This window comes from Lepidochelys kempii, chromosome 5 (genome assembly GCF_965140285.1).
Source record: "Lepidochelys kempii isolate rLepKem1 chromosome 5, rLepKem1.hap1, whole genome shotgun sequence".
Classification (NCBI taxonomy): Eukaryota; Metazoa; Chordata; order Testudines; family Cheloniidae; genus Lepidochelys; species Lepidochelys kempii.
The window spans coordinates 104,688,648-104,716,349 of NC_136384.1; the positions used below are offsets into that span (position 1 = coordinate 104,688,648).

Genomic DNA, 27,702 nt, shown 5'->3' on the forward strand with positions numbered 1-27,702 from the left:
AGTGCTCCCCCTCGATCTTGCTCCCAAGGATTAGAAGTCCCCAGCTGCACTCCTTCTCCCCCCCGCCCCCTGGAACCCTGACACCCCCCCCTCCCGCCGCTGCAGCCTCATCCGCCCCGTGGCTGAAGCCATGAGCCCCAGGGCTAAAGCCCTGAGGCAGTACAGTATTTGCTGGGTGGTGGGACGGTGGGGAAGGAGATTTGTCTCCACTGCTGCCTGATTGATGACTTCTGGTTTTTACAGCATGTCTGGTTGAACGCTAAGTCTGTAACTCTGGTGTTTGTAACTTTGAGGTTCTACTGTACATTGTTAGTTTGTAGAATACTGCAAGTGGTCAGCTCAAAATTCATGGGAAGCATGTTTTCCTAACTAAACTGCCATATTTTTAAAGCCTCTGTATTTGCAACTACAGCTCATATCCTGTTCTTTGTGCATGAAAATGAGGGACTTGCCATCATAGAGCTGTGGCTTTGAGGAGAGGTAAAATATACTGCAAGTTTCCTTCTTGGGACACACAGACTAAAGATCTGTTGGAAAATTTGGCCTAAATCTCAGTGATGTTGGTACATCTGTCCGTTACGTGGTATTGGCAGCATGGCTTAGCTGGTTGCTATGCTGCCATTGGCTCCTTGTTTGCAGCTGCAGTCTGATAGCTGTCATTGGGTTTACAGATAATGTAGGGGAAGGTAAATGATTTCCATGCTATGGAAGTGAAATATACCAGTTTTTCAAGGGCAGAATGCAGCATAGACTGAGTGGATATACCTCACTATCGCATGCATCCCATGATTGCTACAGCAGGAGCTACCAGTGGTTAAGCAGTGGCCAGAGCACTTTGTGGAACCATCTTTGCCCTCTGCTCTGACTTCTGGGATGATTTTCGTGCAGTTAGTGAATGTTTACTGCCCTACATGTCACTGTTCCTCTGAATAATGACATCCGATGAAGTGAGCTGTAGCTCACGAAAGCTTATGCTTTAATAAATTGGTTAGTCTCTAAGGTGCCACAAGTACTCCTTTTCTTTTTGTTCCTCTGAATAAACTCTCCCTTTGTTGGGATTTCTCCTCACTTTTTCTTTTTAATCAGAATTTTCAATTTGGAGCAAACTTGGATATAGAAACTTTATACAAACAGTGTCTTGGAGAGTAGATTTTCCAACAGTTTTTTTGCTATTGTCAAATAACTTTTCTCTAGTTTCTTGTAGCACTTACACTTTTTATAAGGGCCTTATCTTCAACATGTTTTAACATATTCTAAAATTCTAGTGTAGACAAGGCGGTGTAATCTTTAACATGTGCTAAACTGGACAGACTGAAGCCTGCTAGTATTCTGCTACACTACAATTTTAAAAAGTATTAGTTAGAACGTGTTAAATAACATACTCTAACAACATACCTCTAAATCATTCTCCAGACCGAACCCAAATGGATGCAGACTAAGGTTTCTGCAGACTCATCTTGGTGCCTTTGTTTAATAAAAGCTGGAACAGGGATATAGTAAATGTCATAGGCATTATGGAAAGCTAAGGAGCCTAGGTTTGATTTATACAAAAATAGCACCACTAATTTCTAACCTAAATATTGCTGAATATATAGGGCATTAATTATGCTGCAAAACAGAATACAAGTGTCATCGCAGAAAGTAAAAGAATGTATATTACACTACATTTTATTTCCCCAAATCAATATTTTCATTTTATAACCTTTAACATAAGTTAGAAAACGACATGCCTTCAAGTTAAGAAGAAATTAAAGTAACTAGTATTATATAATTACAAACATTAATGGTTGGGCTGAATAAATGTATTCAATTTAAAGCAAATTGATTTTATGGGAGAAAATATTCGGACTTGTTAATCAACATCCAAAATAATGGGAAGATGTATTTTAAAAACATAGATGACATCTACATTTGCATTGCTTTATAGATAAATTTAGTTTTATTCTGTTGAAGAGCTAAAAATGGATGAAAAAGGAGTGTGACGTAATGCAAGGCAACGTAAAGTTGCTGGAGGTGCTGCCTTCTGACCTAACTGTCCTTATTAAATAAATAATGTAACCTAGAGCTAAAGATCAAATGGAACACAGGAAAATTTACTTCAGTGTCTGAAGCATGTCCAGTATTTGAAAAGAGCACACAAAAGGGATTGTGAGAGGATTGTGGTAGGTTCTTTCTTGGCCTAGTCAGCATTGCAGTTGGCTTGGGTGAGCAGTGGTGTTCCTTCTCCTTGCTTTCCCTGATGGGTCCTGGGGAGAACACTGCCACCTGTTTACAGTGGGAGGGAGCTCTGTTTGTGCACCACCAGGGTTACCAGGGTCCCCAGTTAGTAGGACCACAGGCACTCCGCTCCGGGCTCTGCGAGCCCTGTTCTTTCCCTGTGGAAGCTAGCAATTTACACACTCCACTGGGTTACATTTAAGTGTCCAGTTCCCTACCTTCTGGGCACGTGCAATATACACATATTTGTTGTCTCTGTGGCAACAGTGCACTTTGGGTTCACTGGTTTAGTAAAGGAATGCTTAGCTGTATTATGCTGTTAAGAACACAAGAATGGCCTTACTGGGTCAGACCAAAGGTCCATGTAGCCCAGTATCCTGTCTTCTGACAGTAGCCAATGCCGGGTGCCCCAGAGGGAATGAACAGAACAGCTAATCATCAAGTGATCCATCCCCTATCGCCCATTCCCAGGTTCTGGCAAACAGAGGCTAGGGACATCCCTGCCCATGCTGGCTAATAGCCATTGATGGACCTATCCTCCATGAATTTATCTAGTTCTTTTTTTGAATGCTTGGCCTTCACAACATCCTCTGGCAAAGAGTTCCACAGGTTGACTGTGTGTTGTGTGAAAAAATACTTCCTTTTGTTTGTTTTAAATCTGCTGCCTATTAATCTCATATAGTGGCCTCTAGCTCTTATGTTATGAGAGAGTAAACAACACTCCCTTATCTACTTTCTCTACACCAGTCATGATTTTATAGACCTCAATCATATCTCCCTTTAGCCGTCTTTTTTCCAAGCTGAAAAGTCCCAGTCTCATTAATCTCTCCTCATATGGAAGCCATTCCAAACCCCTAATAATTTTTGTTGCCCTTTTCTGAACCTTTTCCAATTCCAATATATCTTCTTTGAGATGGGGCGACCACATCTGTACGCAGTATTCAAGATGTGGGTGTACCATGGATTTAAATACAGGCAGTATGATATTTTCTGTCTTATTATCTATCCTTTTCTTAATGATTCCCAACATTGTTTGCTTTTTTGACCGCCACTGCATATTGAGTGGATGTTTTCAGAGGACTATCCACAATGACTCCAAGATCTTTCTTGAGTGGTAACAGCTAATTTAGACCCCATCATTTTATATGTGTAGTTGGGATTCTGTTTTCCAACATGGATTATTTTGCATTTATCAACAATGAATTTCATCTGCCATTTTGTTGCCCAGTCACCCAGTTTTGAGAGATCCTTTTGTATCTCTTCGCAGCCTGCCTTGGACTTAACTATCTTGAGTAGTTTTGGATCATCTGCAAATTTTGCCACCTCACTGTTTACCCCTTTTTCCAGATCATTTATGAATATGTTGAATAGGACTGGGCCCAGTACAGACTCCTGGGGGATACCACTATTTACTTCTCTCCATTCTGAAAACTGACCATTTTATTTCTACCCTTTGTTTCCTATCTTTTAACCAGTTACCAATCCATGAGAGAACTTTCCCTCTTATCCCACAACAGCTTACTTTGCTTAAGAGCCTTTGGTGAGGGACCTCGTCAAAGGCTTTCTGAAAATCTAAATACACTATATCCACTGGATCCCCCTTGTCCACATGCTTGTTGACCCCCTCAAAGAATTCTAGTAGATGGGTGAGGCATCATTTCCCTTTATAAAAACCGTGTTGACTATTCCCCAACAAATTACGTTCATCTGTGTGACAATTTTGTTCTTTACTGTAGTTTGCCCGGTACTGAAGTCAGGCGTACCGGCTTGTAATTGCCAAGGTCACCTCTGGAGCCCTTTTAAAAAAAATTGGCGTCACATTAGCTATCCTCCAGTCATTTGGCACAGAGCTAATTTAAATGATAGGTTACAGACTAGTTAGTAGTCCTGTAATTTCACATCTGAGTTTCTTTATGTCTCTTGGGTGAATACCATCTGGTCTGTTGACTTATTACTGTTTAGTTTATCAATTTATTCCAAAACCTCCTGTAATGACATCTCAATCTGGGACAGTTCCTCAGATTTGTCACCGAAAAAGAATAGCTCAGGTTTGGGAATATTTCTCACATTGTCAACTGTGAAGACCGATGCAAAGTATTCATTTAGTTTCTCCGGAATGGCCTTATCATCTCAATCATCCAGTGGCCCCACTGGTTGTTTAGCAGGCTTCCTGCTTCCGATGTACTTAAATTTTTTTTTTGCTATTACTTTTTTGAGTCTTTGGCTAGCTGTACTTCAGATTCTTTTTTGGCCTTCCAAATTATATTTTTACACAATTATATTTTATACTTGGTGGCAGTGTGTGTAAAATACTTTAATGATTTGTAAAGTCTGGTATATATTCATTTAAATAAAGGATCTTGTGATTAAAACTTCTGGTGCATATAAGCAAGCTCTGTGACTAGTCCATGTCTTGGACAGAAGTACGTGGTGTGGTGTGAGGAGTAACCTAAGAACAGAAACAGAAGGAACAAAGCAATAAAGATTGCAGGATGTCATCAAAATGCTGTTCTTCAGTGCCCCAGAGAACTTCAGCTTTGACAAACCTTCAGAATGGATAGATTGAAAAAATATTTTGCAAGATTTTGCATTGCTACCAAGCACCATAAAGAAAGTGGAAATATACAGGTATCTTCTTTATGCTATGAGGAAGCAAGGAGAGCGTGTCTTTAAATCCTTTGACTGTACTGCAGATAGTCAAAAAGATTACTATGAAAGGATTCTGGCTATGTTTGATGCTTACTTTATACCTGAGAGAAATGTGGTTTATGAAAGAGCATGTTTACACCAGAGAATTCAAGAACCAGGGGAAAATGGTGAATGTGTTATAAGAGCTCTGCATACATTGGCTGAAAACTGTGATTTTTGGGAATGCAAAATATGAATATATCAGAGACAGGCTGATTGTTGGGTTAACAGATAAAGCATTTTCACAGCAACCACCATTGTAAAGAGATTTAACCTTAGCCACAGCTATACGCAGAGCAAAGCAGCCTGAGCTGATGAAAGAGCAGAACCTAGAGCAACTTAACAAGCTTGAAAAATCTGACACTGGCTTAGAAACTATAAACAGACACTTGAGTGTTAAAAATCATTACTACAAAACCCCTGAGGCAAGAAGAGAGAACTCCTAGGCTAGAGAGACAAATTCTAGCCTACATGCAGATGGTATAGAAAAAGTCATATCCCTAGAGCAATGTTCCCTCTAATTTTTTCCATCCATGTGTGGAATAAATTTTGTTATGTGCACTGAGGTATGTGCAGATGTGCGCCACCAGTAGAAACAAAAAAACCTAGATATAATATATATGTTTAAAAAGTTATCATAGGGCTCCTTAGAATCATAGAATATCAAGGTTGGAAGGGACCTCAGGAGGTCATCTAGTCCAACTCCCTGCTCAAAGCAGTACCAATCCCCAATTTTTGCCCCAGATCCCTAAATGGCCCCCTCAAGGATTGAACTCACAACCCTGGGTTTAGCTGCTCCAGCCAGGACAGGTTAGGCATTTTAGAACTCACTACTCAAAAAATTAAATTTAAGTGTAAGAGAAATAAAAATTATGAAATGCATAGCCCAGACAAAACACTAAAATAACACACTTTGAAAGAATAAAATTACAGAGAATATATGTTTATTGCAGGAAGTACCAAGAAGTAACAACAATAATACAAGTATGTGTTGCGAGGTGAATGTGACACTGTGTGTGTGTGAGAGTGAGAGAGAGAGAGAGACTCTGTGTGTGCTGGCTGCTGGGGAAGTTTCTGAGAGATGTTGTGCACTGTCTCTTTAAGACCGTCACTGAAAGCTCTCCTGCTCTGTCCTGAGCCCTGTTGTTTCCCCTCCCCTCCCCTGCTCTGCAGAGATGTGGTACATGGGCAGAAGGAAGGGAGTGGGAGGGGGAGAGAGAGAGAGAGAGAGAGAGAAAGAGAGTGTGTGTGTGTGTGTGTGTGTGTGTGAGTGAGAGACACAGAGAGAGAGTGTGTGAGCTGGCTGCTGGGGAAATCTCAGAAACAGTGCACTGTCTCTTTAAGAAAGGCGCTCAGTCACTCACCATTCACTGCAGCAGCTCCTAATCTTCCTGAGCCAGGCTGTGTCCCCTCTCCCCGGTCTGTGGAGATGGGGTACAGGCACAGGGGGAGGTGGACACCCTGACATCAGCACCCTCCTCCCCACCCCTGCACAGCCTACAGGAGGGTCCGGGAGTAGCTGCAGGATGGAGCAGCGTGAGGGGAGGGCACCTGAACACATGCTGCCGGCTGTGCGGACTCTGCTAATCAGCTGGACAGCATTTGAATCTCTCCTGGGCAGGCTCCCAAGCATGCAGCTTGCAGGGAACACAGCCGAAGAGATAATGCATGTCCACCCAGAGGTGCATGGTGTAATAATTGCGCGAAATATGGACATTTTGCTGCTGTTTGCCACACCAAAGCGGTCAGGGAATTGACTCACATTACAGACAATGAAGAGCCACTTCTTCTAGGATCTATCACTTGTGATGACATGGAGTCTGCCTGGAGAGTGAAATTGAATATTCATGGCAAGTCTTAACTTAAAACTGACTTAGGTGCTGAAGGGATTAGAAGGGACTGAAAATCACCTTCAACACTTCCCAGAGCTGAAGTCACCTGATACAGCTCCAACTAGCTCTGGAGGTTTTCTGATCTGTATGGGCCAGTTCACCACAGAAAAAATTTACAAAGTCAAAAGCTATGTGATCAAAGGACCACAGAACAGCAGCGTTCTGAGCTGCAGCTTGGCAGCCATGATGGGCCTGGTGAGAAAGGTGGAAGAACTCGATGGAATATTTGGTGATACTGGAGTTTTGAAAGGAGATCCAGTACAAATAACCTTAAGAGAGAATGCTGAATGATCTAGTATACATACACCTTGCGGGATTTCTACCTCATTACTTTATAAAATGGAAACTGATTTAGAGAATGGAGTGGATCGGTTTAACTGAGAAAATCTCTGAGCCAACAGCGTGGTGTTCCCAAATGGTACCAGTTATAAAGAAAAATGATACAAATATGAATCTGTGTGGATCTTAAAAGACTTAATGAAGCTGTTGTGAGAGAAAAATATATCCTTTCCATATTGGATGATTTCCTCTCCAAAGTGAAAGAAGCTACAGTATTCTCCAAGTTGGATGCCTTGAAATGATGCTAGCTGATTCCTTTAGAATTTGGTTTCAAAGATTACCTTTTGGGGCACGTGAAATGTTCCAAAGAAACATGGCACAACTGGTAACAAACACAAATGAAGTTGTAGTTTTCATAGATGATATTCTGATATATCTGATTCGATGGAAGAACATAACAAAATCCTCAATGAAGTCCTAAACCTAATTAGTCCGTCTGGAAAAATACCCCAAATCGAGTTTTGGGGGCACACAACCAAAAATGGAACCAGCCATAATCCTGAGAAAGTAAAAGCAATTTGAGAATTGAAGACACCAACTAATATATCAGAATTGAGACATATATTGGGGATGTTAATTATCTTGGTCGATACCCAGAAGACCTTTCTACTATGACAGAACCACCGAATGAATTGTTAAAGTCCAGCACATCTTGTCTGTGGGGGCAACAGCTCCCACCTTTTCACCACTAGAATAAGAGTATGGTTGGGTGTTTTGAGGGGCCTGCTGTGGGTATTGTGCTAGCCACCTCTTGGAGGATGGAAAAGAATTTTTTCACCAGCATATTGGCCTGGGGTGAATGTTTTCTTTTAACCTTTCCCACAGCAACCCAGTGATTGGCTAGGACATAAAGTTCATGTTATCTCAGCTTGGCAGGTACCCAGTGCAAATACTCATTCAGTAGGGGGCCTGGTTCCCTGATATACCAGAATTTAGGGAAAGGCATCCCTGGGGCATAGGGTTGGGGCTCCTGTGAGGAGACAACCCCATTTCCCCTGCCTCTTAGCTTTCATATGAAGGGAGGATGGTAGGGTCCCAGCAATGGTGCTAAGACAAGATTATCAGGGTGGAGGAATGGGGAGCTGATGGTAGCCCTCTGCCAAGTGGAAGAGATTATGGAAGGAAGGATGACTTGTTCTGGAAAATTTATTGTTGGATAGATCTCACATGCATTTAAGTTAATAAAGTTACAGCCTAGTTAAACCACTTCCCTTGAGTCTTGTCTGTCTTTCTGAATGTCTGGGACAATTGACCTCAGGTCAATGGGCAAATACAGTTTTGCAGTATTGATGTGTTACTGATATGCACCTAACGTTATCCACGTGCTAAAAATGCAAGTGGTTAGATGCTGTGTTTCATGTTGTACAGCAGTCACTTCACAAATATGATATTCCTGTCTGAGTATACTGTATGGGAGAATGGATTTCCCAGGAATGGTCTGTCTAATTAGAGAATCTTTTCTTTAATAGGGGCTTTAGTTTTCTGTAGAGTACCAACACTTTTGGTTGTACTTTATGGAGTTGTGTAGTTTAATGATTTACAGTACACTACACAGCACTATATACAGTAATTTGTCTGCCTTGGGCTGTGAAAGATGTGAGCATATATTTTAAATTATAGTGTACACACTGCTGTGTGTGTAATATGGGATAGAGGACAGAGAGACATATAAGCAGTTTGCAAGGACAAACATGGAGAGAAAGAGATTCAATTTTAGGAAGGTAATGAGATGCTACTAAAGCCTGCAGTAAGTGAGCAGAATAAAGTTGGAAGTCTCCCCACAGTCATTTCAATTTGCAGTACCTCTGAAGTGGGCATGAGCTCTGTTGCAATTGTTGTAACTTGAGGATGCTGGTTATCTTGATGGAAGAATCGTCTTGTATTTGAATGGGACCCACTGAGCAGTGGTTAAGTGTGTATGTGAATGAGGGGTTGTGGTTGGGAGAAGTCAGGAATAGGCCTCTTGTTATAGCTTGTGGTTAGGAGAAGTCAGGAATTGAACCTCTTGTTATAGCTTGTTCATTTACTGTGCTTTTTCAATTAAACTATAATAGTTTTCAATTCCTTAACATTTAGAAATAGAAATTAAATTGTTAAAATATGGTATAGAGGTGAATGTGGCTAGGATGGGGCTTAAGGGGTTTTAAGACCTCCAAACTAGAAAAAAAACATTAGTTTGGCAGATAGGCGGGCTGTGGGGAGGGGAGAAGAATCTTAGATGTGAGTCACATTTACCATGCGCAGAATAGTAAAATGTCCAAAGTATCACAGACATGTTTTTTTTCTATGCTTACCACTTGGCATTTGAAACCAAAAACAATTCAAGGTGCACTGATCATTTCAATGGTGATATTTGTGCATGTATGAGCAGAGATTGAAAATTACATAGGTCATTGGTCTAGTACTCTATATTTAGTCTGAGAACATCGCCAAAAAGGACCTTCTGGCCTAACAGACCAATAATCGATTCCAGATCCAGTATCTTGTGAACCACTGGGGCTAGAAATGAATACTGTATCCCAGAATGTACTCTGCTTCCCAGTAGTCAACCTCATTATTTTCTTGTCCTGGCAGGTCATGAGAAACTGAATCATAAATTCACACAATTCTGATTACCATCTTGACTGTAGGCATCCAGGCCAATTCTGACTTGATTTTAGTGATTGCCATTTTGAGAAATGTTCCACAGTGTCACAGGGGCACTGATTGGAGTCATCTGGGGAGGACTGTCTGGTCTCATTGCTGACTGGACAGTTATGGGCCACTGTCTTAAAGTAAGCCTTTTGACTGGTTGATTATACTACCACTGCACAGACCACTTACTGGACCTCTGTCTGTGGGGATGCTACTTGATGCCCCAATTTAGCAAAGCACTTAAGTATAGTTTAAATTTACCATGAGAACTTGAGTCATTTCATTGAGTTTGTGGAATTGAGAGAGGTAATTTTAAATTGGAATCCATGTAATTTTATTTGAAAAATTACTATATATATTTGGTTTAGAGAAACAAGAAATGGTAGGGCAGCTCTTACTAATTGTTTACCTGCGGACGTGGTTGGTAAACAAACTGGCCCGGCCCGCCAGGGGCTTTCCCTGAACAAGCGGCGTCCCAAGTTTGAGAAACACTGCATTAGAAGAAGCCATTTAAGGAACTGTCTTGAGGTAGGCCAATTAATCAATATTCAGAATGTCAAATACCATTAAATCCCATTGTTTCTCTGTTAACCAGTTTTTAACCCCTTGTCCTCTCCGGGGTACATGGCCTGACCATATGGTGATTAATAAGAGAAACTGTTAGCCTTTTAAGTTACAACAGCATTTCAGTATTCCAACAAAATCATTCCAAGAGTTTTAAATATAATTCATTGGCATGGTCTTAATTAACCTCCTCTTAGTTAACCAATTCATGCTGACGTTTTGGGGAGGTTTCCTTGGGTTGGTTTCTTCTTGAGTCTTCTCTGTTTTTCTTATCTGTCTGGAGCAGCTTGCTTGTAGTGATGAACAGGATTAGTTGTGGAGTGCTTGCTCTCTAATCAGAGTAGGACAGGGTGTGAGTTTGGGGTCACTTCAGAATTATTTAAAACCTTCTCCTGTATAAGGACTTGAGCTTAAGATGTTGCTTCTATGTGATAATTTTTGGAAAGATGATTTTTCTCATCTTCCTGAGTGGATTGAAAAAATTTTGAGCACTGCCAGTAACTAATTAATTCCTCATAAATATAAGTATTCTATACTTAAATAGCTGCTTACATTAATAATTAGTTTAGCATCAAATAGCACTCCTATATTTGTACATAAAGCATCTTATTATTCCTATAACAATGATATCAGGCAGTTACTATAAGAGGCCTGCATTTAGATACAAAATATTTGCAAATGTTCATATTAAAAGAAGCTTAGGCCATCAGCATTTGAGAAAAAACACACATTTTCACCTTTAAATGGAACGTGAGTTGAACATAACCGGTATGTTTCTGTAAAACATTTCCTACCAGAAATATTTTCCAAGTTTGAAGAACATTTATGGTGTGAAATGTTTTACAGAAGATACTGGAGCAATATTTAGTTAAAATAGGTGGTGATGTAAATTTTGTAAAGTGGTTATCTGTTATTTGGGAGATTGTGAAGCTTTTTAATTATTTGCTGTGTGTGGTTCTGTTCTTTCTGTATTAGGGAATGTTGAATTATTGCGTCAGGGGCTTGTTGGTTTTCATTTGTGGTATGGATAGTCCTTTCACAGGATCATTAAATGATAAAGCTACTTTAAGTATCAGTTGAGGAAGGAAGTTGGATGGTTTGGAGTTGGGCGGATTATTTTATTATACCACAAATGTTGGTGAAACTCAGTGAGAGGTTGTCTTGATTTTGCTTGGGTTTGGCTCTAACTAATTACATGGGAACAGAGCTTTAACAACTCATGACCTGAGTCAGATAGACAGATGCTGTGAGGCTGAGAGCTGATTTAGTCTGGAAACAGTGCAATGCACCTTTGATATTGAAATCAGGTGATTTATGTTTAATTTGGGTTTAGGGGTTACCTGTGGTCGGGTGAGCAATGCTTTTTTCCCCTTTGCTATGGGCTGCTGACTTTTTTTGTTTTATGGTGGCTGTTTCCAGTAAAGTTGAAGCCACTGTGCCATATTCTCTGGAATTGTTGTCATTCTACTTGAAAGACGTACCCATAGCTGAATTATTTTTTGGAAGTAAGTGACTCCCACATTTTATGATCCAATATATTGACTAGTCGTGGCTAGGAAAGCATAAGTGAACCATTGTGTGTACTTCCATGGTTAATTAACTTTTCCAAGAGATGATCTTGGACCAGTGATCAGAAAGTCAACTGCCAGTTCAAAATTTTTTCTATTATTTGCCAGTTTAACTCCTACTTTCAAAATACTTCTCATATAGTTTGGCTGTTCGACCAATCTGAAAACATTTGTATATGGAATAGGCTGATAAATACATACTTGGTGATTTTCACCTGATCAAAGCCACATGTTTATTCTGTATAGAGGATATCAAACACAACCAAACTCTGCCGTAAACATGTAAAGTGAAATAGAAGCTGATTGTGCACACACATCACATATGCTATTGAATCCAAAAATTACAAGCTAATTAACATCTATGGTAAATCTGTGAAGTAAATAACAAAATGCTAATTCATTTTTATATTATACCATGTGCTGCTAAATTAGGAAAGGAAGAAGAATCTTCCTGCATTAAAGTAATCTTAAATTTTCAAGCTGCAATTAACACTAAAAAAGAATGGGATAGTACCAATGCTTTTTCTTCTCACAGATCTGTTGTGACTAGACTTTAATAAAATCTTTTTAAAAAGTTTCTTGAAATCAAAGATTGAAATATTTCCAAATACAGTATTTTCATAAATGAGATAAATATTGCATTTATGAATGCATATTTCTTTGAATTATAAACTGATCTAAGTGTAATGATATATGACTAAAATAAACTGTCTCATTCCTGCAATTCAACACAAATATGAAAAATGCATCTTAAACTCATATTTTTCAGTTGAACTCTTGTTTTGTGAAACAATCAAAGAAAATAATCCTACATGAAAGTTGTGTTGCTTTGGTGTATGTGTTAGTCTTATTCGGAAATAAAAGTAAAAATCAATATCTGCATTTCTTTTAACTGGAATAACTGTATACAGATATAATTACATACAGGTATTGCCAAACTCTAGAAATTCAAAAGAGTATTGGTGACTAAAACATTCTTAAACTACAATTTATATTATATTAATCAGTTTTTAAAATTAAAAGTAAAATAAAGCACTTTCTTTTCTTAAAAGTAAATAAACTCCTAATTTTTCCTCATGTTGTTTTACAGTGTACTTTATATTAATAACCATATTAATAACCATATAATGATTCAGCTATTTTGACCATGCAGAATTATTATTGTTTCATAATTGTAGCACTAAACATTTAATCCATTTCTTTGCATACATTTTAGGTATGCTATCCCTCCAGAACATGGAAAACGGCTTGAAAGACTAGCTCAAGGTAATATTTTCAACATTTCTAATCAAAGATGTTTGTTTCAAAGGTCCTTGATTTTCAGGAGTTTCTTTGATTTCAGGTAAAATAATTTTACAATCTCAGCACTCCTGACTTAATATGGTTTCATCCTCCTTAATATGGTTTCATCCTCCTTAAAATCCTCCTCTAAAATGCCTGAAACATGGTAGATGAATATTTTTCAAAATGTGTGTGTGTGTGTGTAGGGGGGCGGGGCGGAATTTAAAAGCAATTGAAGCTTGGTTTTTAAAACTTAATCTTTTTCTTGACTTTTTTTTTACTATTTTATAGATACTTGTTTTGTCTCCAGATTAAAATTGAGAATTATGGATAAACAAATAATTAGACCCATTTCTGGGACTGGTACCACATGAGCTGTAGCTCTTTGAGATGATATTTTCACCAATTACATCTGAAATGTGGTTAAGCATGTTTTAGTCAGGTGCTGTAGGCCAAAGATATTTCTAGGTTTATAGGTTTAAATATTTGGTTTAAAGAGCATGATCAGATGCAAATTTCCAAAAGTATATGTAAGTTTTTGTTTATACACAAATTGTGTGTGCAAAAGAATCTGATGCATATGTGCAAGTAGGGCATTTGCATGAACACATACAATTATGCATACATTTGGGTTTTATTCTCCCTTGAGTTAATTCTACACTAGCCGCTGAGAACAGTAATACTTGGCATAGGTGAACTGAATTATTGACACATAATACTAATGTCCTGTGTATTTGTGATCATTAAACCATGGTATCATGGCCAAATTCCATCTTGGCTAATTACTTTCTACCTACTTAAATTTCCCTTGTAGTTCCAGTTGAGAGAGCTTTCCTCATTTTCTCCTTTTCAAATCCCATTTAGCCTTATTGCTGGTGCAGGAGGCCTGCTATTTACCACCATAGAGTTCACTGCAATTCATTTGTGAAGTGAGTGATCCTTAGTATAGGAAGGACCGGCGGCATCGCCTATTATTGAGGTTGCCTGACACTTACCATTATAAGCCCTTGTGTTCAGTTACTTATAACTTGGCAAAACTTTTACCATTTGGTCTGAATTTTTCCATTTTTGGTGTCTGCCTCAGGCTGGTTGTAGGGTTTTTGTTGTTTGAAATTAAAAAACAAAACAAGCAAAAAGGTTGAGCCATTTGCAAGAATGAGGCTAGGGAACTATATGTTGTTTTGCCCATGTTAAAAAAAGTCCTGAGACTTTTTTTTAAAATTCTCTAGTGCATCCAGATGGTTGAGCAGAGACAGGAAATTTGGCAGGGTGTGGGGGAGTGGCCTTTGTGACAGGGATGTGCCTTTTGCAGTCCTTGTGAAAATTTGCCCAAGTCATAAGCTTTTATAAAAAATAAAATAAAATTGAAGCTTGCACATGCTCAGTAGAGACTTCTTCAATTTAAACAGGTAAAATCTTTGAAGATTCCATCCACATGAGACAAGCTTTCGAGCTACGCAGAGTATGACTGGAGAGTCAATCTCACTCTCTTTCCCTGGCTCAATGACTGTTCATTGCCATTATGAATGACTAGGAATAGCCACCATGAATGTCAATAATTGTTGTTTGCTGTGTGATAGCTGTGCTGGTGTCAGGGTATTGGAGAGACGGGGTGGGTGTGGTGATATATTTTATAGAACCAACGCCTGTTGGACTCTTTCACCAACAGAAATTGGTTCCATAAAAGATGTTAGTTCACCCACCTTGTCTCTCTAATAAGTAGTCATTGAACCAGAAAAAGAGAACGAGAATGATTCTGTAGCTTGTTGTTGGGGCACTTACGTAGGATGTTGGAGACGCAGGTTCAGGCTCCAATGATTATTAAATTACTTGTACACAGCGGAACAGCTTCAACAGGAGAGACTGAGAATGACTGATGCCGGAATATTCTATAGACCTGTGGTTAGGGCACTCACCTGAGAGATGAGACCCATGTTCAAATCCTGTTTTTCTCATCAGGCAGAGGAGGGAATTGAACCCAGGTCTTCCACTTGGCTAAAGGTTATAAGGGAGGCTGCTGTTGCTGCCTCCTCCTGCTCAACATGAATTCACAAATAGTTTTGGGTTGCCAAAACTGCATTTTTCAGTGAATAGTTTAGTCACTGAAAAAGTTTCGCCCAGCTCTACTTCTGTCAGGATTATCCTTTAAAATGGAAAATGCAGCTTTTTGAATGGTTGAAACAGGGCAGGTAAAGACTTTGCACTTTTCCCCTCTTGCGTTGGGCTTTCTCTTAAGGCTTGAGCCAAAGCCTATTGAAGATGCTGGGAACACTCTTGTTGACTTCAGTGGTCTTTGGATTAGGTCCTAAGAGATACCGGTCCTGTAGACTACATAAGAAGTTTATTCATCCCAACATAAAATTTGGTATTGGCTACTAGTTTAGCAGACATTAAAGGTGACTATCACCACATTTTTTCACTTGTTTCAGTTCGTTCAATTCTCCATCAAATTTAAAAATGAACTCCAAGAATTACTTTCTTTTAAAATCATATGAACAATTATAGAGACTAGTTAGTTTGACACTTGTAGTTTTATTATGAAAGTTTTGGCATACTAATAACTATAAAGCTGGTATGTTCTAGTAGCCCAATACATTATATTAATAATACCAACATAATTGTAACCTTGAACTTCTGGTAGGAACGAACTATTCTCGTGAATGTTAAAGTGGATGAGTCCCTGGGTCTGGATAGTAGATTAGAGTAGGACATGGAAGGTGATTACATGTGTATGTAAGGATTATAGTAATGAACTTTTTACTCCCTCTGACTATATATTCCCATATTTTCTTTAATAATTGCTCCATAATTCCTTATTATTTTGTTGCTAGTAGAGTTTGAGAAAGAGGCATCTGTGATCTTCATGATGTAGTTACTGCCCATTAAAACATGGTCAAAGTTTTAAAGTAAGCTGTTTTAAAATGATGAAAATGTCATGTCAGCCACATGGCTGCAATTTATCTAATCAGTAAAGGTTAATAAACTTAGAGGATGATGAGGACTTCAGACTTAATTACATGTTTATTCAAAACTCTTTTTGTGGCATAATTTTTGTGGAAATGCAATAGCTAAAAAGCTGCATGATTCAGAGGTTTAGTCTTGCTGACCAGATGCTTACTGAATTAATTAAATTCTCTTAAATAATTAAAATAAAATAATATATTAAATGTGATGAAGCATTACAGGTTGTCTAGGTCAAGGCAGTACTGTACTGGGTACATAAGATTGAAGAAAGGCTAGGATATTTTCCATTATCTTGTCTGCACATCATAATTATCACACTTGCCTTTTATGCATGAATGCTTTCGTCTTTGGTTTCCGTTGAAATCTTGATTGACTGTGGCACCTACAAATATTTTATCTGAAAGACATTAGACTTGCATCTAATAAAGGCAGCAGTTTGATTTCGCCCTTCAGCTGCTTTCTCATTTATGTAGGTTTTTTTCAATTTTATGTAGACCTAAATGTAATAAAAATCTCAAGTGAGCTGTTACTGCAATTTTTAAACTTGTTGTTATGTTCATCTGTAATACCACAGCATTCATAAGGATTTTTGGTTGACAAAGTTGGTTGGAAAATAGAGGCAGAGCAGCAAATCATAAGTGACTGTATGGAAGATTTTCAGATTCTTTAAATAGATTCCTTAATTATATAGGTTATTTTAGAAAAGAGATGACATCTATCTGTGATGTTCAATTATGTTACGCAAAGGGACTAAAGCAGAGTGTAATATACTGTAAGTAGTTTGTGAAGAATGTTTCAAAACTACAGTGTATATAGTATAAGCTGATCTATTTAATACAGAAGTTCATAGCTGTCATTTATGAATAAAATTATAAATAGTTCTTGACATGCAACTTAATGCAGAACTTGATATATCTGTATCTGTCCATGTCTATCTATCTGTCTGTCACCTCATGCTTGCAAAAACTGAAAATTTGTGGCTGCTGAAGAGTTAAAGCTTTTGTCAAATGACAATTTTATTTTAGTCAAAGTTAGTAGAGATGGAAATGAATAGATAACAAACTTTAGATTATTACATATACATCTGTGTATAATAACACTCATTTCATTGCAAGCAGCAGTTGCCATCTTCTGTGACTGTAATAGTCTGTACTTATGCAGAGTGTTACTGTCTTCCAGAGGTCACTATGATCATACGTGCTCATCCTCCTAATGCTTCATTTTTCTTGCAGTCTGGAAAATATCAACCTTCAAAGGGTTAATACATTACGAATCGATTATATGTTAACATTATAACTTAAACCCACCAAGAAAAAATAATCATAGCTATGTCTGTCTTTCCTTCCTTAACTGACATTGACAGAGGAGCACTAGATGGGGGAATGCAGGCCATAAGTAAAGTTAGTTGAGCTAAAGATGGGGAGACCATCTTTATTCTGAATTTCCTTTCTTTAGTCACTTTAAATTTTGAACTTTGCCACTATGATGATATAATTTTTGTATTTCCTATTTAAATCAATAAACTAATCATAGAAATACTGCAAGTCCATATAAAGTATCGGGCTAAAGCAGAATATATGTGTATTAATGTGTAGTAAGGTTCCTAAGTGTTTGCTAATTAATCCACAGGTCAGAATGGTTAAAAAATTGACCTGGTTTACAGGGAAAGTCAAGACAGCTATATAAAATTAAAAAATAATATACAAATGCTCCCTGACTTATGCAATCATTCCATTCCGGAAAGCCTTGCGTAACTTGAATTTTGCATAAGTCGGAAATGTATACCCGTACGTTACGCAAAAATTTCCGCAACTCGAAAATCCTATTTCTGGTTTACGGAGATTTTTCTGTAAATGTGAATTTGCATAAGTTGGGTCTTGTGTAACCCGGGGAGCGTCTGTATAATAAATGAGAGAAAGGGGAAGTTGATGGTAAAGAATACAAATCAGAAATTAGGCATTGTAGAAAATTTGATAAGGGAAACAAAGACACATGTGGAGAAAACTATGTTCAACAGAGTTAAGAACAATAAGGAACAAAAAGAATCCTGACAATGGCATTAGTCCATTGCTAGATGGAAATGGTAGAATTATCAATAATAAAGCAGAAAAGGCAGAAGTGTTCAATAAATATTTTGTGTTTGGGGAAAAACAGATGATATAGTCTCATCATATAGTAATGATAACACTCCTTCCATTCCACTATTATCTATGGATGATGTTAAACAGAAGCTACTAAAGTTGGACACTTTTTAAATCAGCAGCTCCAGATAATTGGCATCCAGGAGTTTTAAAAGAGCTGCCTGAAGAGCTAACTGGACCGTTAATGTTGATTTTTCAGTAAGTCTGAGGAAGTTCCAGAAGACTGGGAGAAAACTAATGTGCCAATTTTTAAAAATGGTAAACAGGAAGACCTGGGTAATTATAGGCTTGTCAGTCTATCATCTATCCTGGGCAAGATAAGGGAGTGGCTGATATGGGACATCTTTAATAAAGAATTAAAGGAGAATAACATAATTAATTCAAATCAACATGGGTTTATGGAAGATAAACCCTGTCAAACCAACGTCTTGTTTTGACGAGATTACGAGTGTGGTTGCTAAAGGTAATAGTGTTGACATAATATACGTAGACTTTTGTAAGGCATTTGACATTGATCTGCATGACATTTTGATTAAAAATTAACATAACATAAATTAAATGGATTAAAAGCTAGCTAAAATTGTAAATGGGGAAATGTCATCGAGTGGGTGTATTTCCAGGCAGTGGCGCTGGGACTGAGGGGGCCTGTGGGTGGGGCCTGTCCTGTCCACTTTTTGCCAGGGTGGATCCTGCCCTCTTCTCCTCCTCCTCACCTTAGGCCCCACCCTCCTTGGCCAGGCCTCTGTGGAGCCCAGCCAGAGAGCCCAGGCAGCTGTGGGGAGCCGCGTGGACCCTCCAACTCCCCAGTATGCAGGGAGCTGAGAGCAGCCACTGTCCTGTGTCCTTGCTCCCCGGGCTCCCTCTCCTGGCCAAGGGCAGGTGGAGGGTCCATAACTCCATGCCGGCTCCCCACAACTGCCTGCTTGGCTCTCCCCGATCCAGCTCTGGGTTGAGGGAGGGGCAGGGGCTTGGAGCTGTAGCCCGGCCACAGTAAGAGCTGCATGTGCAGCTGTGAGGAGCCATAGACCCTCCACCTTCCTTGGGCTGGGAACCTGGGGGGCAGGGACATGGGCAGGGGTTGCTTGGGCCCCTCAAGCTGCTGTGGCTCTCCACAGTTGCCCGCGTGGCTTTTATCATGGCTGGGCTGTGGCTGTGAGCACTGCCCCCCCGCCCCACCAGAGTTGGGTTAGGGAGAGCTACTCAGGCAGTTGTGGTGCAACTGTTGCTGGAGTAGTGTCCAGTTCTGGTGGCCACAATTCAAGAAGGTTGTTGGTAAATTGAAGAGGGTACAGAAAATAGCCACAATAATGAGTAAAGGATTAGAAAACATGCCTTAGAGTTAGACTCCAGGAGCTCAATCTATTTAGCTTAACAAAGTGAAGGTTAAGGGTTGATTTGATTGCTGTCGATAAGTATCTATATGTCGAACAAATATTCAATTATGGGCTCTTCAGTCTAGCAGAGAAAGATGTAACCCGATCCAGTGGTTGGAAGTTGAAACTAGACTGGAAATAAAGTGTAAATTTTTAACAGCGAGACAGCTTTTAAGTAAAGATTGGATGTTTTTGTAAAAGATATGCACCAGGAATCTTTTGGCAAAGTTCTATGACCTGTGTTATACAGGAGGTCAGAGTAGATGATCACTGTGGTCCCTCCTGGCCTTGGATTATATGGATCTATTAACCTAGGAATCTGTATTTGAGATTGCCTTCAGAAGACATTTCAGTTCTGTTGTAAAGCCACAACTTTGTTATGGGCCAGGTTGTTGTATTCTTACCCATATTGAATAGTACCTTTATACCACTAATAGTCTTGTTGGAGTCAGTGGGGCTGCTAATGGAGTAAGGCACTACTCTTTTTGAGGTAGGCATATCCCAATCTGGCTCTCTATCGGGGTGGGCAAACCTTTTGGCCCGAGGGCCACATTGGGGTGTGACACTGTATGGAGGGCCGGGTAGGGAAGGCTGTGCCCCCTAAACAGCCTGGCCCCTGGCCCCTCCCACTTCCCACCCGCTGATTGTCCCCCTCAGAACCACCGACCCATCCAACCCCCACCCTGCTCCTTGTCCCCTGACTGCCCTCTCCTGGGACCCCCTACCCCAAACCGCCCCCCCCCTCCAGGATTTCACCCCCTATCCAACCCGCCCTGCTCCCTGTCCCCTGACTGCCCCGACCTATCCACACCCCCGCCCCCTGACAGGCCCCCTGGGACTCCACCCCCTATCCAACTCCCCCTGTTTCCCGACCCCTGACTGCCCCAGAATCTCCGCCCCATCCAACTGTTCCCTGGGACCCCCTATCCAACCCCCCACCTGCGTGCGCACCGCCGCCCCCTTACCATACTGCTCTGAGCGGCAGGAGCTTGCAGCCCCGCTGCCCGCGTGGCTGCTGGAGAGGGGGAACAGTGGGGGGAGGAGGCGAGCGGGGGCAAGCCTCCCGGGCCAGGAGCTCTGGGGCAGGGCAGGACGGTGTCGGGGGCTGGATGTGGCCTGCGGGCCGTAGTTTGCCCATCTCTGCTCTATATGATCACAACAATACAATTTAACTGAAGATCCTGTGCAAGTGTTCCTTGTACTACGGATGTGTTTTCCAGTTGTCCCTGACAAAAAAAACCAAACAAATCGTAAACCATTTGAGAGACTGCTTGATTCCCAGTTGTTAGACTGAGACTTTGCCATCAGAGCCCTGTGCTATGTGGGTCACCATTTCTAAAATGAAAAATTGGGCCCTACAGCTGATAGTGTTCATTGTTCCCTAATGGTTTAGCTTTCCTATGAAGCAGGAGGTGAATACAACCTTTGTATCAGCTGAATCTAGTTGAGATTGCTCTCCCTCAGTGTTTGAAACCTTTTGTGGTCTTAAGGTGCTCAGTGCCATAATGTCCTGTATACATGTGTACTGCCTGCCCTCAGATACAGCTAGTAATCTGCTTAGCAGATTGTCATTTATGTTTTGCTGCTCATTGCCCCACCCACCTAAGTCACAAAGATCTTGAGCCAAGTCTGGACCAAGGATAACTATACTGGAAGTGATGTTGGAGAGATGCAGCCCGTCCAAATAAAACAGCCCTAACTTGTGGGGAATCCAGTCATACCCGAAGGTCTGGCCACCAACAGTGCAAGTGAAATTCTTGTCTAATGGGCAATATTACTGCTGCTCTGGTACATCTTACTGTGGATGTTGGTGTCCCTTTACTCCTGCCATTAGAGAAGTTTTGAATACACCAGTCTGGTTCTTGAGAACATAGGAAAGAATGCAACTCAATCCTGTTGCACTCTAACTTTCAATTATACACTTATCCATTCCATCAAATCATTGTGCTAAATTTGTCTGTCCTTGATGCCTTAACCTCTTTAGGTATGTGCACTCAGTCACTGCCCACCGGTTTTTTTCCTACCCTTGTGTCTTGAGCTGATTATGCTTTTACTGTCTTGGGTCTCAGTGTAGAGTTTACTTTTTTTAATTATTATTGTTCACGAGAGTTTTTGATTTGATCACTCTCGGTCCCAATTGATTTCTTCTCCCCCCGTCCCCCAAACCTTAATATCACCTTTTGACAGTTTTGTTAATCTTTTACGGGGTTCATGTCAATGTATTGTAAATTACTTTATTATGTTGTACAACACCCTGGGCTTTATAGCAGGTAGTAAGTGTGGCTTTTAAAATCAGGATTATTACGCTTGTATTATATTGTCATGTTTGCATCATGACAACTGAAATGCATGTGCTGAGGCTCATTGGTATTTATCTGAGTAGCTCACCAGTAGTTTGCTAGGCAGCGTGGCCCAATAAATTGGTGAAACTGCATTGTAAGGGCTGCTGTTAAAAAAGGTCTTTGGGTTTTATTTACAATTCCAAAAGGGAGAAAAAATTATATGGCTGTTGGAAAAAATTAGTCAGCATTAAATTTTAATAAAATGTGACACAATAATTAGTCCCTGCAGATTCAAAGGAATCTTAATAGACTTCCTAGTCCTTGTGTAGTGAAAGATCTGTATGACAACTTCACATCTTAATTGAACCTCATATCCTTTATCTAAGAAACTTTTTGTTGTTGGGGTTGGGGAGTCAGCTAGAAAGGAATGCACAATTGATATGCTTACCAGAACCTGCCCAGGCAGACATGTTAAGATGATTGTTCTGTAGTCTTTAAGAGACCCCAATAGACCTTCATGTGAGAATGGACATGGAGAATAAAACAGGTTGAGGGTGTAGATTGGGGGCGGGGGCTGGTTATTCTGAGAGAATGTTGCCCTAAATTTGTTCATTATTTTTAAGACATGAAGAGTATTAAGACAGCTGAATTGGATGATTGGAAATGTCTTTATTGTTAAAGAGTGAACATGCTCCAAGGAAATAACCATCTTTTTGAATGGCAAAAGAATCTCTGCATGTGCTCTCTCTCTCTCATATAGTGTTGACAGAAGAGTCCAGATATTTCAATGTCTTGTACCTAAGTTTAGTGCCGGTCCAGTAATGCTTTCTATAGTATTTTTAAGCATGTATGTTTATTTTTACCTATCCTTTTATTTAATGACTTTTTCGCTCTGTTTTTATGCAGTTGCCAATAAAACATTATTTTGTTTAAGACAAATGGAATTCAGTTTGGACATTGTAATTTTTGGGCGGTTTTTGGTTGGTGACCCACAGAGGGCAAAAGTTCTTTAACCTCTCAAGAGGCCTAGAGTATAGAGCTCTAAGCCTACTCATCTGCATCCCCCCGATTTTCCAACTCCCCATATTTTCCCAATAGATTCCTAAGGTTGTGCAGACATAAACTGTCACTCTCTGTATAAACAAAATCTAGTATTTGTTCTGAATCGATATAGTTTGTTATAAAGACTTATTTTTACTCTGTAAAATAATATTGCTGATATACTCTTGTACACTGAAAACAAGACATTGTTTTTAAATGGCTTTACGTTTAACATGTGACTGGAAATTATTTTGGAGGACCTATTAAGAGTCCTTGATGGAGGAGAACAGCAATTGAGGACAAGATTTAAAGAAATAAGAGTCTGAAGTTAATAATCTACATTTATTTTTAGATACCTAAACAGGGCTGGGCATCTTGGTCCCATTAGGTGCTCAGCATTTTTTTTTTTTTTTTTTTGAAAATTGGGTCTCATATTTAGATGCCCAAATATGTATATATCCTATTTATGAAAATATTGCCTTTAGTTTCCAAACCATTTAAATTTGAACTATTTTACATTGTACACAATGATTTTGGTGAAATGACATAGGGCATAACTTTAGAGGTTCATGATAAATATAACTTATAAACTGATACAGAGTCCGTAATACACTGCACATTACCTTCCTTCAGTGGTTTTCCAATTTAAGTTACTTTATGGCCAGTCACCACATTTGTTTGGGCCCTGATTACAAATCCATATAGAAAGAGAATTAAATAGATTCTTCTTTCATCATTGATTTTAATTTAAAAAGTAATTCATGTAATGTAATACAAACCTACAGATTTTAAAAGTTTGATGGGTTCATTTAAAATAAACTGCTAAGAAATAGCTTTTAGTATTGGCATATCTGTTGACAATCTTCTCATTAATGATATAGTCCCTTAAAGAAAAATGTGGAGTGTTACATAGGAGTTTAGTAGATGAATAAAATGGACTTTTATTGGCATTCATTTTCCTTTGTCTTTCATGCACTGGTGTGGTGAGCAGATTTTTGTAATTAAATGGTAACTTGTCCTAACTCACTTATCTATCGTTTCCTTTATGTGCTCGTATATGAGAGAAAACAGATCAGAATGTGGTTATCAGTGGGGGAAAATGACAATTACTTTTGTTATGTGAATATGACAAAGGGAAAATGTGTTTTGTCCCTGTAAGCCAGTTATATCATAAAATACAGATTGGTTTTTATTCGTTTATGTGAGTACCACATTATGACAAAATTTACAAACTGTAATATTTTACCAACCCCTTCCATCCTGTTTCATTGTCATATACTTTTTTTCTTTGCAGTAGAGCCTTCCTAATTCATGATTCCCTAGTTAACAAACCCATTAATTTTCATAAAACAGCAAACATTTCACCTTCTATCTAATAGTAGGGTGCTTAGTAAAATCTTCTATACTTAACATGAGACGGAACGGTCTCTTGGTTAAAGCAGATGTGTGGAAGGTAGGACTTCTGGATTCTGCTCCTGAGTTGGCCCCAAAATTTGCTGTGTGACCATTGGAAAGTCCTGTAACTTTTCTGTGCCTGTTTCCCTTTCTGCAAAAACAGGGAGATCTTTATAAAGTGCTTTGGGATAGTTGTATGATAGATGCTATATAAGTGCAATTAATTAATGTTACTAAGATATCAATAATTTTGCAAAACATACTCCATTATGAAGGTAGTATAAATAATAAACTAAATTGAAATGGCCAAAATGAATGATTTTGAAATGATCCGCGTTAGGTATTTTAAAATAATATACTTTTTTTTTATTGCTAACATGTGAATTTCAGTGATCCTCAGTAGTTCTCAGTCATTAGTGCCATGTACTTTTCTGCTGTAAAGACTTTCTCGTAATTGCTGATCACTGAGTAACTAGGGGATAAACAGAATTGTCTTCTTTATAATTTGCCTACTCCTCTCACCTGGTTCATTCCGTGGTAATGTTACAATCCAGTCTTTGTAGCACTATATTTTATTTTCATTATGTCACATTTTGATGTCACAAACCAGTTTCTACCATTGCTGAATGAACTGAGCAGGACAACTAGACTGATTATAAACAATGAAGATGGTATTTAACATTTAAATAGCTCTCTGTCCGTAGAACTCAAAGAACTTTCCATTTTACTTGTGGGGAAAGTGAGGTGCAGAGAGATAAGTGACTTGTCTAAGATTAAAGAGGAAGTAGGTAGAGTGTCTTGGAACAAAACCCAGACCTTGAGAAAGGAGGGTGACTTTGTTTTTAGTGATGGAAACCAACCTCTTTCTCCTCCCGCTAGAGCAGGGGTGGGCAAACTTTTTAGCCCAAGGGCCACATCTGGGTATGGAAATTGTATGGCAAGCCATGAATGTTCATGAAATTAGGGGTTGGGGTGCAGGACGGTGTGAGGGGTCTGGTGGGGGTGTGGGCTCTGGGGTGAGGCCATAAATGAGGAGTTCAGGATGCAGGAGGAGGCTCCTGGCTGGGGCAGGGGGTTGGGGTGTGAGGGGGGCTCCAGCTTGGGGTGCGGGCTCTGGGACGGGGCTAAGGATGAGGGGTTGGGGGTGCAGGAGAGTGCTCCGGGCTGGGACTGAGGGGTTCGGAGGGTGGGAAGGGGATCAGGGATGGGGGTTGGGGCGCAGGAAGGGGTCAGGGGTGCAGGCTCCAGGCAGCGCTTACCTCAAGCAGCTCTCGGAAGCAGCATCATGTCCCTCTTCTGGCTCCTATGCGGAGGTGCGACCAGGCGGCTTTGTGCTGCCCCATCCACAGGTGCCGCCCCTGCAGCTCCCATTGGCTGTGGTTCCCAGCCAATGGGAGCTGCAGGGATGGTGCTTGGGGTGGGGAGAATGTGTGGGGCCCCCTGGCTTCCCCAATGCGTAAGAGCCAGAGGGGGGACATGCCTTTGCTTCTGGGAGCCGTACAGAGCCCTGGAACACATGGAGCGGGGCAAGCCCCAGACCCTGCTCTCCAGCGGGAGCTCGAGGGCCAGATTAAAATGTCTGAAGGGCTGGATGTGGCCTCCGGGCCATAGTTTGCCCACCCCTACTCTAGCGCAACATTGCTATCTGATCTATCTACATTTCATATTTGGGGGTGAGGTTTGAATTAACCTTAATTTTTAAACAAAATATTGCCATGTGCTGAGCCACCATATGACATCAGTTGTTTGCTGATGACATTTGCCCTATCGGGAGGCATGTGGCACAAATATTCAGTGCTGGCTGTCAGCCAGATTGGGAGGAAACACTTCAGCTAGCCATTGAGCATCAACCATTATCACGGTAAAGAAATGGCTTGAACTACTGCTTCCATAACCTCCAAGCTGTATATAAATATAGTTGAAAAATTAGGGTTAGCCTTGTACAAAGCAACATCAGGGAGTAAGACTTGAAGATTCAAGAAATGATGCGTCAACTTATTTGAGATGGAAAAATATTTTATTTTAATATTTTAATTCCTTGGAGTAATTGTCTTCCCTCAATAAACTGGAAACACTGTAAAAACATAAAATCCAACAAGCGAGGCCCAAATTATTATTGAAGTATTTCTTTCTCTCATTTTAAACCTAAATTCTAGCAAAAAATAAGATCTGAAAATCAGGCTAATTTATATAGCTTTGTTTTTTATGTAGATATCGCCGTTAATTGACAATGATGAGAAAGGAATTTCAACAAAAGTATGCAACTATATAGTGTATTGTGCTTTAAACAAAATACTGTTAAAGTTTCCTGTTCTTGTTTTAATTGAAGAAAACTGACGTTGCTTATTTTGTCTTGTTAGGCTTCTTCCCAAGCAGCTCTCAAGGGTGTGATGCTTTTCTTCGCCACAAGATGACACTGATTTCTCCCTCAATATTGAAAAAATATGGAATTCCTTTTGACAAGGTACAGTAGAATTTATTTTAATGACGTGCCTCTGTGCGTAGTGTCCAGATATGTGTAGCTACAAATGCAAAGCAAAACAGTATCTTTTTATTCAGGCCCAGATTCCAAATTACTGTTGTTAAAACAAGCTTCTGGGCTGTTGGGTTGTTTCCTTGGTTTGGTCTCAGATTTTCAAAGAAGCCTAAGGGGGAGTTAGGTTGCCAAATCCCGTTGAAATGCAATATAATTATATTAATATGAAACAGCTTGGAAAAGTTAAAAGCTTTTATGTTCCAAACTCATTTAGTAATATCTTAATTTTTGAAGCCATCAACAGTCCATTATGTAATATTTTTTGATATTTGGTAAATACAAATTTATTTAGATTGGTGCTACTACATTAATTCATACCACTCTTAAATAGTGGTAATAGATCATGTTTTGTTGGGATCAAACTTTTTAAAGAAATGTTTGTATGGATCATGCTTTATTGTTTTCTTTGTATGTAGTGCAGTATAATTTTTATTGGCATTTTGTGGTAATAAATTTCAGATGAAAATACACGATGGAATAAACGTTCGAAAATTTATTATGAAACTTTTTAATGCAACTTAGTAGATGTAGTTAGAAATACTGAAAAAAATAATAATCAGATGCTCCTTTTCTGGGTGACAGATTATTTTCTACAAAATTTAGAGCATATATTATTCTTTTGCTTTGTGCTGGTTGATAGTGACTGAGTGAAAAAGGGTATACAGCATGAACATTTTATATAAAGCAGGAGAAGTGAAAAAAAGAACTTTGGCTTGATTAAAAAAAAAATCTCCTTTTGGGTTTGAGAAGGATTAAGTGCTTAGCTGCTTGAAAAACATTTAAAATA

General features: G+C 39.5%; 1 protein-coding gene across 29 annotated transcripts in view; it reads left to right on the forward strand.

Annotated features, from left to right (window-relative positions):
- The window catches only part of KDM4C (lysine demethylase 4C), a 437,490-nt gene that overhangs the window by 83,912 nt on the left and 325,876 nt on the right, over nt 1–27,702 (forward strand). For all 29 annotated transcript variants that reach the window (XR_012159108.2, XM_073345318.2, XM_073345317.2 and 26 more), the window contains 2 exons: nt 13,119–13,168; nt 26,740–26,843. Coding sequence is in view for 28 of the 29 variants with exons in the window: in XM_073345318.2 (XP_073201419.1) it covers nt 13,119–13,168; nt 26,740–26,843 (154 nt within the window). In the remaining variant the exon portion in view is untranslated. The remainder of the gene's footprint in view (nt 1–13,118; nt 13,169–26,739; nt 26,844–27,702) is intronic.